The 12,704-nt window shown below is 29.9% G+C and overlaps 2 protein-coding genes and 1 long non-coding RNA gene across 4 annotated transcripts in view; 1 reads left to right on the forward strand and 2 right to left on the reverse strand.

Annotated features, from left to right (window-relative positions):
* Positions 1–1,177, forward strand: part of LOC139426668 (uncharacterized) — a 22,329-nt gene extending 21,152 nt beyond the window's left edge. The window contains exon 2 of the mRNA XM_071186304.1: positions 636–1,177. Coding sequence (XP_071042405.1) covers position 636 — 1 coding nt within the window. The 3' untranslated portion in view covers positions 637–1,177. The remainder of the gene's footprint in view (positions 1–635) is intronic.
* The window catches only part of LOC139426670 (uncharacterized), a 57,397-nt gene extending 52,628 nt beyond the window's left edge, over positions 1–4,769 (reverse strand). The window contains exon 1 of the long non-coding RNA XR_011637901.1: positions 4,444–4,769. This is a non-coding gene — a long non-coding RNA (uncharacterized lncRNA). The remainder of the gene's footprint in view (positions 1–4,443) is intronic.
* A 1,134-nt stretch (positions 4,770–5,903) lies between these two features.
* The window catches only part of LOC107447582 (uncharacterized), a 25,297-nt gene continuing 18,496 nt past the window's right edge, over positions 5,904–12,704 (reverse strand). For both annotated transcript variants that reach the window (XM_043054309.2, XM_043054308.2), the window contains exon 2: positions 5,904–11,906. In XM_043054309.2, the coding sequence (XP_042910243.1) occupies positions 7,977–11,843 (3,867 nt within the window). In that variant the 5' untranslated portion in view covers positions 11,844–11,906 and the 3' untranslated portion in view covers positions 5,904–7,976. The remainder of the gene's footprint in view (positions 11,907–12,704) is intronic.

Below are 12,704 nucleotides of genomic sequence, written 5' to 3' on the forward strand. Positions count from 1 at the left end.
ATATATATATATATATAAAATGAAAATAATTAAGTATACTTATTGGAGATCTCACATTAATATTCAAACAAAAACGTTGTATATATTTGACTAATAGAATAAAATTTCACAGAAAGGTAAATGTAATTAACCGTAAAACTTAAAGGTGTTTCTAACTCTTTCAACTACTTTCTGTTTGCTGTGCAATCAAACCTGTCTTGTTGCTTAAGACTTCCTCATGTTGTGATATGTCAAAATTCAAAGGCGTTTTTTTTTTTTTTTTTTTTTTTTTTTTTTTTTTTTTTTTTNTTTGATTAAGTATGCATTAATTTGCGATCTCCAATTGTGTATATATTATTTTCGTTTTCATTTTTGATTCTAGAAATACATATTAAAGATGGTTCTTGCGAAACACTTTATTTGTGTCTCTTATGAATTGGTGACTCTTTAAAAGAAATATGTTATTTTATACTTTAAAAGAACGAATTAAAAATTCTAAGAGATTATTTTTTTTGTTGAAAATGATCTTAAAATCTTAATTCACTAAAAAACAGTATACTCCAAAGTATAATAACAATGAAAAAATATGATTCCAAATTCTTACGGTAAAAATGTATAATAAAATTTTGAACATATTTTTTTATTTTATTTTTTAGACTTCAGTCTACAAATGTACTTGAATGCTCCTCCCCAGTGACTACGCCCTTAGATGATTCTGATCAATATGTTCAATTTTCTCTCTTACACAGCCAAATGAAATAACTGTAGAAACTCTTATGGCTTGACTGTTTAGAACTGTTATTTCAAGGATGAAGGCGGGATTAAAAACGTCGTTTGTGATTGAACCTCCTTACCATGTAAATCGATTGTTTCGTCTACCAAAGCAAAAGGCGATTAATTTCTTAGCACTATCTTCAAGACATTATCTTCTACTGTTATGGAAATCGTAACATGGTGACTCAGTTTTAGTTGCGGTTGCAGTCATGGTTACATCTGCTGCTACATAGAACGCAATTATTTAAACTATAACTTGCTTTAATATCACTTATTTGAATAAGTTACACTTTGGTTTATAATGGATTTGTTCCTTCAGATCATGTTAAATAAATGGAATCTTTATGAACCAGTAACTTCCTGTAACATCTTTCTTTTATCTACGTATAATGAGATAATAAAATTAAGATCTTGTGTTCCTGTACTTTTGTGCGTCTCTTTTAGAACACCATAACCGTTTAAGCAAGCATTTTCAATATTTTTCTGTATATTTAGTCATTAATACCCATATATATTTTATTTTATTTATCGTTTATGTTACATTTTCTTGATGTTATTTTTGCCGTTATTCAGACATAACTTAATTTCGCAGATTCACTTTTATTTTCCGAAAATTACGAATCACAAGTCACGATTCGACTCGACGCACAAAGCACACATTACGATTTGTATTAAAGTGATTTCTAATTCACACATCGGGATTCGTATTTATGTTATTTTTGAGTCATATTTCCGGAATTTAAGACTTGTTACATCACGCGTTTTTCAAATTGCATTATTGAGATTTTTAGGGCAGAATAGGCGGAAAACTAAATTTTTCACTAACTTTGACGGAACATAACTCTGAAAAGCAACAATGCCCCATGGAAAAGAGTGCATGTCAGTTACAAGGTAGTGATATACTAGTAATTTAGAAAAAAAATTTTGAGGGTGTAGTTGGCTTTCTTTATAGCTAAACTCCTTTAATAATACTCATATTTCTCTTATAAGGAAATGACCCTGAGCTTTGAAATTTCCTACAGGGGAGGGAAATTTTTTAGGAGGTTCAACTTACATAGTATTCAACTCAATATAAAAAAAAAAAAATCAAGCCAATCAGAAAATTCATCAACTATCAAAATTTGAGATTTTCGTTAGATTTTCAAAATAATGGCTCTTAAAAGAATAGAACTTGTAGGCACTAGAATTTATAATTTATATTTCGCATTATAGAAGGCATTAGAACTTATAATTTTTAAATGCAAAAGTTACCGAAAATAATGCAATATAGATGTCCGCTACATGCACTTTTTTCCTGCTTAAGGATTATATAATATTCAATTCATTTGCTGGATTTCATAATAAATTGTAGCGAAGATATTGAGGAGAATAGTTATAAACTTGGTTTGGAAGAAATATCCATTCACAAATGAAAAAACCTTATTTTTTTCTACAATGCAAAACAGCTATTTCACCATTATTTTCGATCGAGACTACAAGTTTTTACAAGACTACCATCACTTCCATCCCGTTAAACTTTTCTAACATTACTGCATACACAGTCGTCACCCAGACGTCCTGAGAATGGGATGTGCAATCCTGTGCTCCAGTTTTGCAGCCCATTTAAGCGGAAATAAGTGTTTATTTTAATTTAATTCTTTACTAATCGGTTTCGTATCATCAACAGCTTCACTTGGATATAAATTTTATTGAATTTGGAAAATATTTACATTATTTCTGGACTTGGAAAAATTGTTGCCGGGGGCACTTCATTCGACAACGTAAAATCAGCCGTTTCTACCGGCACCGATCGACGGAGTGGGTCCTGCTAACGGGACTTCGGTCTTTTTCTACAACAAGTGATTCGGGACTTAGGTCTTTTTCTACAAAAAGTGATTCAATCAAACCATTTGGATATATTCAGTGCTCAGTGATTTACCAGGATTAATTAATTGAATTTTAACATAACTGTATTAAACTTAATAAAAGTATACTTACTTACCTTTGATGCAGTAACATTATTTGATAAAGTTACTATTTAAAGCTTTTAGCATTATCTTCCCCCCCCCCCATCAAATATGAATCAGTGTCGCACATAATTTTGACCGTGAGAAGTTATTTTCTGTTCACTTCAATATGAAATATAATATGAACCACAAATGCTTAAACTTTCAATTACTTTCTGACTTCAAAAGTTTTTTTTTTTTCTACTATCACCATCAGTGTAAATAATATTAATCGTTATCATCTATAATTTTTTAAGATTCTAGTTAAAATGAACTTCTAGTAATTTTACAAAGAGAAAAAAATTCTTGCATAATTACCGCCCTGTATGATAATAATACTTCGGGTAAAAAGAAACATAATTCTGGTTAATAACACCAAAATATACGGTTTTTAAACTATTCATTTGGTAATTCATTGTAATTTTTCTGCTCAGATTGTAACGGTTTATTGGATATTCTTGTTTTTAAAATTATAGATCTTATTACTAAACACAACTTGTTAAAAATACAGAAGTAAAGTTTAACCGAATAAATGGTTTTTCAGCAATGCTTTTAGGTATCACGATAAAATTACCAAATTAATTTTACCACTTTTACCAAATTTTTCACAGATTCCAAAACCATATTTTATTATTAATTTTGTCAAAATCATTTTCAAAGAGCTTTGGTAAAAAATACCGAGCTTTTTTGTGTTCTCATAGATCCAGAAACACAGTAAACTTTACCATATTCCGGTAGTTTTCACAATTTTTTTTTCTCAGTGTAGTAATTAGTTACTACATTTCTAGTAATTAATACATTTTTAGAATCCTTATCAAATATGAAGTCAAGAACACTAAGGGATCTCAAGTTTATATTTTGAAAAAGGAAATCGCTATCAGAATCAAACGAATCACTACTAGAGTAAGACCAAACGGAATTCACCAAAATTTGTTTGATTTTCTAGGGAAACAGAGCGTAGAGTAGAAACGTCTCCAACTTTCATCAAGCAATTGAATGGGTTTAAGTGTTTTAAAAACAGCTTTCATCTCTAGTGTTTGATTGTCGAATATTCGATTGCATTTTTGAATTACAGAAGGTGGCAGATGGGAAGTGTACAGCGATTACTAAAAACATCTTCCAGTTTCTAGAAATTTCCTGATGAAACTTGGTAATTATGGAAACTTTTGCACGCCACTTTCTTCATTAGCATTTGAATAATGATTGCAACAGATTTGAATAATGATTTTTCTCAGCTTAATACAGACTTTTTGAAAAAAGGCATACTTTTACACAATGCATACTTTTTGAAAAAATGCATACTTTTGCACAATGCATACTTTTTTGAAAACCGATTATATTCATAAATAAAATCTGCTAAAAATTTGTTAGAAATTGTAGCGTCAAACAAAAGAACAAAATCCAAGTCGAACCAGGGAAAACGGTAAATTGAAATAGAAAATGTGTTTAATATAATATAATACGAACACTAAAATTTAGACTTACCTAGCGAAATATATTATTCTATTCAATTTATTCTTTTTTCTATTCTTTTTTCTATTCTATTTATTATTCTTTTTTCTATTTCAATAAATCCTATAACACAGATATTTTTTGAAAAACGTTATACGAGGAATACTGCATAACGATGAATACTGTATACTGAAATGTTATTAATTAACTTCACAAAGGGTCAGACAGACATAAATTTTTTTAAATAACTTACTTATATTTGCTTAAAGATCGAAAAATAAAGATAGATTAAAAACATGCCGGATATCACACGGAATTACTGTTTTGTAATTCTAAGTCTGGTCATGTCTGAAATACCTTCCTGAATAAAAAAGATTGCTGCTAACGTCACATTACAAGAAGTAAACAGACAGCCTTGAAACGTAACATATTATGTAGTAATGAAGACTGATATTGAGAAGTGAAACTAAAATGAGCTGGTCATTGGCCTTGATATTTCTCGGTCTGCAACGTCAGACAGAAAGTAGTGTGCTTTAATAAGCATTCATTTCAATGTTTGGTAAATCTTCGTATCTTAAGTAAATAAAACGAAAGTTACTAGCAGCGCAATGGAATAAACGTTACAAAACACATACAAAAATAAATTTAATTCGAAGTAAAAAAAAAGAATCAGTTTATGAGTGAATATTTTTAGAAAATGAATTTTCGTTAGAATATCATCAGGGTTAAACTGAAGTTGTTAAATAAAAGCAAAGTCTGAAATGATTTTTTTTGTTAACAACCTTGGTGAAGCATTTTAAACATAAATTCTTATTCATATGACTACTAGCTGGATACACGTTATTCGTTTTGGGTTAAAAAATAATAACCAATAAGTCAGAACTGAATTACGAGACGAAATCAAGAATCTGAAAGATTATAACAATAACCATTACTGTCTTCGTCTTCTCTGGGAAGACATTTACTCTACTCCTCTTTTGGTATTTGATTTTCTTCAGGTCAGCGGGTTCATAGATCTGGTCTGACTTTGTCAGATATATATGATATATACTACACAATTAAACAACGAATATCTTTATTAAATTTGACAGTTTCTGGGTCGGTCATTTAAACTCCAACAGACCTTCGAATCAATGGGTTTTACGCCATTGTACGTTTTTCTGTCTGACATTGTAACTAAAAAAAAAATATTGTCTGCACTAACTGACTGGCATATTTGAGCTCACCCCCGTGAATCATTAAGCAAAAGCGTTAGATCAAAAGCTATTCAGGGCGTTCCGGGTTTTTTTTTTCTTTGCACACTATACATTAATTATAATAATTATGTTCTGATCTTAATTTTAAAATGAGCGTCTTGTATTAGGAACTTTTATCTCACTTGAATATGAATTTTGCTACTGCCCAGGCATTTATGAAATGCTTTTTTTTTCTTCAAGAAATATATTATAATTAATACCGCGAGTCATGTGCACTACAAAACCTTTGAATCACCTGCAGTATGCTTGAAAACTGGTTTGAGGCAATATTATAGATATTAATTAAATGCATGATTCATGTACGATACGAAATAGTGGGATCACTTTTAGTATGCTTGAAAACTAGTTTGAAGCAGCGAATAAAGAACTGTGTTTCAATAGTGGAAATTACAAAAAATTATAATTTATGTATTTAAAAAATGTTTTATGTATGAATATATAAAGATATAAACGAATATTATTTTATAATACTTTTATTATGTACTTAATTTTTAATACAAAAATTCTTGACACATAAAATTCACAAGCATAAAAATGAGGGAAGATATTTTTAAATTTCCACAGCAGCAATTCAGACAGAATCATAACCATTTAAAATTCAGTTTGTAGGAGAATAGAAATATATTATGCATAGTTACAAGAAAATTTAAGTCAAAGAATTATTAAAAAATACAGCTGATCGTTAAAATCTTTAAAATATTGACTAAGAATACAAAATGTTTGCAACAACATCATACCGAGGATAACACATTAAGCATTGATTTGTCAAGAAACTAACCAAAACCAAATTTGATTTAAATCCGTTAAAAATTGCAATCTTAAATATTAAAAGAATACAAAATACCAATACCATAGATAATAAGAAATATGTAATTTTTCACAAAAGCATACAAATTACAAGCATATAAATAGAATTTAAAACATGCTTTAACCGTATTAAAATTAAACATCATTCAAACGAGCATAGTTCATATCTTACATGCGTTATCAAGGAAATTGATTTGTTGAAAACGTATATAATTTTGAAAAACACATTAAACTTCAAATGCAATCGCTGAGAACTTATTGCATACGAAACTAAATATGTTTAAATTGTTTACTAATATTAAATTTTAAATATTAATTCAATATCAATCGGTATCCTTAAATTCAATGTATTTCTGATATCAATAAATTTTAAATGTACAATTGTATACATAACATAACATAAGAATATACATGACATAACTGAACTATAATTATAATTTTGAGTAATAATATTTTAAATTTTACTTAAGAATTAATTCTAAATTTATGAATTTTATCTGTTGGCAACACTGTTAAGAAATAAGTTTCCAATTATGAAAATTTGGAAATTGGCATCAATCACTACCGAGGTGTTGATGAAAAGAAAAAGCTGAAATTGTATGGCAAGAAATATGCAAAAAAAAAAAGGCAAAAAAGTAATGTAACCAGAGGTAAAAGATTCCATATTGTAAGCCCTGAATTGTCCTTATGGTTTTGAGGCCAAAAGGATGAAGCTAGTTATGATGATGTCGGGCCAATCAGCAATGCAACATGCAGGCTTATGAACTAAGCTGGCACCAGTCATCCTGATGAGTGCTTCCATCCTGAATTGGTTTGCTCTAACAAATGTAGATTGATCTGGACATAAAAGTATAATTTTTTATCTATTATCTATGTAAAAATATCAAGGAACCGTACAATGAACTACAAGTGGTCACGTGTACCGATGATGCAATATGCCTAATTTTTATCCATATTCAAACAAAACTCTATATAATAATCAAGAAATAAATTATGATTTTCATTTATAGACTGTCCGGTATTGATTTAAAATCTAATGTGTTATTAATTTGCGTCTCAAAAATTTACCTTTTTAGCAGATATGACAAAATATATAAATTTTTATTTTGATGGTAATGTATATTATCATGCTGGATAATTTTAGTGTGATTATGTAATCCTTTGTACTAAAATAGGGAAATTGCAGTGGTATGACCAAACAAATAAAATCGCCCTCTCTTTTTTTAAAAGTTGCTGATCTTCGATATTCAAGTCTTCTTTCGGTCTTTTATTTTGGTAAGGGGTCATTTAAAATGTTAAGATTTATTTTTTTAACTTATTGTAATAACTTTACAAGTACCAAATATTTTTACTCAATGTAAGTAAGTTTGGTTGGTAATAACCTTACAAGTGGCTACATATTCACAGATTAAAGTTATTGTGTGAATTTACTCAAGTAACTGAATTTATTTTTATTGTTGAGTTATAATTTTAAATTGTGACTTGTTTAAAATTTGTAAGCTTTTCTATGCTTACAAATTTTAAACAATTAAAAATTAAAGTTGATGAACGCAATAGTATATTACAGTAAAAGTGAAAAAACTGACAGTTTCATTCACGCGCGAGTTGGATTTGCACAATGCTTTTGGGGTTCCATAAATTTTTTTGTTAACATTATTATACCCACATTAAAATTTTAAGAAGCCCTGATTTAGATAATTAAGAAGATGATAAAATTTTAAAGTTATTTTTCTGGAAGTAAAAATAAATAACGTTTCCATTTCTTGCAGGATTTAATGTTTTCCCTAAAATGTGAGTATGCATCTTGAGTGTCATCATTTACGAGTTCTTCAAACTTTTTCTTCTTTGGATAGTTCATGATTTTGTAGAAATCTGACATGGCTACCAAGGATTTTAAATCTTCCAAGTACATGTAAACCTTGTTTATAAATTCATTGGCTAAATTTTTATCGTCCAAAACCTTATTCGAAACTTCCACAACTGGGCATTGGTGGGACAAAATGTTTCTTAAATTGATACCACAAAAAAGAGATGAAGATTTCCGCTTCATTTCATCAAACTCTCGATTACTATGGATTATATTAAGATAATCCAATAAAAGAGTTTCCAACGCAGCTTTGGTACCTATTTCATTCGCATAACGTTGCACCATTAATTGTTTCGTGTAGTTTTCTTCTTTTAATGTCTTGTTTTCATTGTCTAACCATTTAGATAAGTGTTGGTCGCCTTTAGTTAGAACTTGTTTCATATATTGAAGCCTTTCAATCGCAAAATCAAGCTTCTGGGAGTGAAGATTTCTTATTTTTTCATGTAGATTCAAAGGGAGGTTAAGGAATTTAATTCTTCGTATAAACATATCATCCAAAAAAATTTTCATGAATTTATAACTAGTATCTTCTTTTTTGCCCAATATTGCTTCCACAGTGTCTTTTATGTCATGTATCATTAACAAAGCTTTTGCCGGATCTTTTTTCAAACTCTTCCTTATTTTTTCTCTTAATTTCTTTGGTACGAAAAGAGTTTTAACGTCTGCATTCATTTCCTCGGTCGTTAAACATATTCTTCTGTTTAAGTGATCGATTAATCGTTGTCTTGATTCAAATGGTCTCTTCAAAAACTTTGAAAATTCATCCCTTATTTTTTCTGCTTCACTGGGAGAAAAAAATTCATACTTTTCTATTTTATTAAATAAATCTTTTAAGTTTGTAAACTCATATTGATTTTCAATCTTTTGTGTTATACCAGATTTATAAGGATCAAATATTTTTTCAACGTCCTTAAAAATATTTAAAATACCATTCGCCAAGTCCTGTGAAACGTCTGTCATTATGGCGGTAGTGTGTATTTCAAATATTGCATCCACTTGCATAACTAACTGTGATAACCTATGAAAAATATTCCTCCTTTTCACTTCGTCTTCTAAAATTGTAAAAGTAGATTGGAAACCCTTGAAACGAATTTCTAATTCTTTCCATTTTGTTATTTTTTTAGTTTCCAGTTCTTGAAAAGTTTGTTTAATATCTTGATAGAGTTGTGTTGTTAATATTTGTTTCTCTGTATTTGACATATACAAAAGAAAATCATTTCTCTTGTTTGCTTGAAAAGGAGCTAGTAATTTTTGCTTTCCCATCATGCAGATTAAAGGTTTAAAGCTCGGAAACTTCTTCTTATCCTTTGAGTTTTGAGCTATACTGGATTCGTAAGAATCAATTTCTTTTTCAATGTTTTTAATAAGATTTAAAATTTCATTCGACATGTTTTGTGAAATGTCTGACTCTATAGTTGTAGCATTTTGTTCAAAGATTTTACGCATTTGCACATCTAACTGCAATAAATTAGTACAAATGTTCCAAATTTTGACATTGTGTTTATCATAATTGAGCAAAGTTTTCAAGTGCTCAAAGCGCATTCGTAATTCTTTAACTTTCATTAATTTCTTTCTTTTTAATTCTTGCAAAATACATTCAAGAATTTTATGGAGTAGGTGCACATATTCATCGTTATAACAGCTACAAATACGCTCTCTTGATCGTTCAATTCTATTTGCCATTACCAGCGATTGCTCAACAATTTGAAATTTTAATGACTGCGTTGTACAGGAGATATTATCATCTTCAACGCAGTTTTCAAGGACTTCTCGTTCTACTCGATAATATTGTAGTGCAAATATTGGAGAAATTACAAAATACAATATCATTAGCTCTTCTTGAATAACATTTAAATCTGAACCTTTTTCGATAGCTTCCCTCCCTTTGATTGTACTTGCCTTATAATGAGCGAAACAATTATTTCGCAAATTACAAAAAGCTTTTTCTAAGTCTGATGGCAGATAATATCGTAGTAATGGAGTAACCGTGCACTCATCTGTTATGCTACAAATAGTTTCCCCAATCATATACAAGGCTCTTTCGGCAACAAGATCAGAATTTAATTGGTCTGCAAAAAGATAAGCTGCATCTGCAATTTGGAAGTGCACATCCAAATTCAAAATGTCATACTCTTCCTTTAAAAGGGGACATTTTTCCATGCATGTTTGAAGAATAGATTGTGTTGTTTTCTTGTTTTCATCAACATAACTACACACTAATGTCTTCAGCAAAACGTCTAGGGAGGACTTCCAATGTGTTCTGTCACAAAAATATGCAAAAAGAATAGTTTTCTCTTCTGGAATACCAATGCTCGGTTTGAACCCAAGTTTCTCAAAAAAAACTTTAGTGCTGAAATACTTCAATAAATTTATTAAAGCATCTTCCAATGATTTTTGGTTATTCACATCAACTATTTTACCTAATGACATGAAACAATCAGTGAAACACAAAATAATATAACCATCTAGAATTTCATGATATGCATAATTTGAAAAGTATTCTTCAAACTGATGCGTTGGATTATTGTGTAGATAAAAATGACTGTCGTATTCTTTTATTAATAACGTTAGTAACTTTTTAGCTTTATCACTATTACTTGAATAAGGGTCTTTCATTATATTGTTCTTTTTTTTCAGGAAATCTTTATGGAATGAAATGAAAGGAAGGATTTGTTCATACGAGGACTGGATAGGAAGAGATCCGCCAGACAAATCTTTCTTCATGTTTTCATAATCATTTGTTATTGTAACTTCAAAAGATTCTAATGCTTTGAAATGGTGATCATGATCATTTTCAATTATATTTGAAAAATGTATGCTTTTTGTGGGATAGTTATAGAGTTCGAGAAAAAGTGCCCAGTCATGGTATTTTAAACAGTGATAAAACGCTGAAAAACCTTCGATGTCTTTTGATTCTGGATTCATATCGTATCCTGCAGATGATAACGTTTCCAAAATGAAAGCTGATTGATAAATATGATGTACAATATCTCGCGCAGGGCTTTGTAGAATCTGGAGAAGTAATTGCTTTGAAGGGTGTGGATTAAAAATGCTTTTAATTTTAACAGAAGGAATTTTAGCTAATTTCAAAATATGCTTTAAATATTTATTTCTAGAATACAAAGCATAGTCATTTCGCACACCATATCGAAAAGAATTTGTTTCACCAACAGAACGCACAAAAAGAATTAAATCTTCATTTTTAACAAGTTCTTCTATTAAGTTATCAGGAATGAATGTTTTGAATAACACATTATTTTCGTCAAAGAGATTTATCTGGCGTTTAAGAACATTTGCTGCTGCTTGAAGTTTTAGAAAATCATTGTACTGCTTACCCGTTGTTCTGCTCAAGTCATTCGTAAGAAAATCCAATCTTTTTTTAAATATTCGCATTAAATTATGTAAATCATTCTCAGTATATAGTTCTTGTTGGTCTACTAAAGGATTTTTTCTTCGAATCAGACTCTGTATATCTATGGAATTCAATTTCTTCTTCGAACTAATTATATTCATTAGGCGTTGAACTTCATCATTATCACCAATAAGCATCTGCATACTATTCTCAAAGTTTTCAATTTCAGCTGAAGACAATAAATAAGGTATCATAATCGACCATATTAAACTTGTTTTCTCAGGAGCGTCTACTTCCCAGATTTCAAAGAAATTCCCTCTCTTAATGTCTTTCAAACTTCGTTTTTTTGGTTTCTCCAATTGTACTTCCATCTCTACTGGTATTCAAACGTTTCTTTAGCTCAGGCTAGTTAATAGCTCATTTCTTTGGTAACACTGAAAAAGAGAATATTATCAATGAAACATAAAAAAAAACTTTTTTTTCATTTGACATAAAATTTAAATTAACAAAATATATATACTTCATGTGAAAAGTTGAAGTAACTTTTAAGAAAAAAAAAGTTGGTGCTATTAATGAGATAATGAAAGACAAAAAATATCTTATTTGTATCCGCAATTTTATTCAGTTCAGCAATCAAGCAACTCTTAATTCAGACTGAAGCAATCAATCAACCCATTAAATGAACTAGCGGAGCTTCTGGAACAACGTGGTGCACAACTTAAGGAGTCACTATCCTAGGGTACAATCATAAAATTAATTTTTGTTATAGGGAAACAAAGTTTAAACTAAAACTAAACTCAGCTGCGCGACAGCCCATAGAGGGTCAAGACCTACTGTGCCCATCTCAATTTTCTTGACCTTGGGCTCTGAGGTGCAGGAGCAGATGTTCCGGCAGGTGGTCGGCCGAACACGGAACCTCCAGTGTTTAGTTCCCAAGCATGCTTAGTATAGCTCGTTCACCAGGAGTTGGCACTTGGCTCCGCCTTCATCACGTGGTATGCGACGATACTATTTCGCTATTTTTGGGAGAAGGTTGTGAGCAATCCTGAACAATGTTGCTATTTGGCGATCGTTTGGCAAAAATATTTATTTCGCAAACTTTATGTGCATTTTTTTAACAATGAATATTTCATAAATTTGATGATATTTTACACTATTTTTTATGATATTTCTTTCTTTTGAGTGAATAGTTTGTCCTTTATGAGACATTTCGCTGGGAGAACAACAGTTTT

Source organism: Parasteatoda tepidariorum, chromosome 10, assembly GCF_043381705.1.
Source record: "Parasteatoda tepidariorum isolate YZ-2023 chromosome 10, CAS_Ptep_4.0, whole genome shotgun sequence".
In the NCBI taxonomy this organism is placed as follows: Eukaryota; Metazoa; Arthropoda; class Arachnida; order Araneae; family Theridiidae; genus Parasteatoda; species Parasteatoda tepidariorum.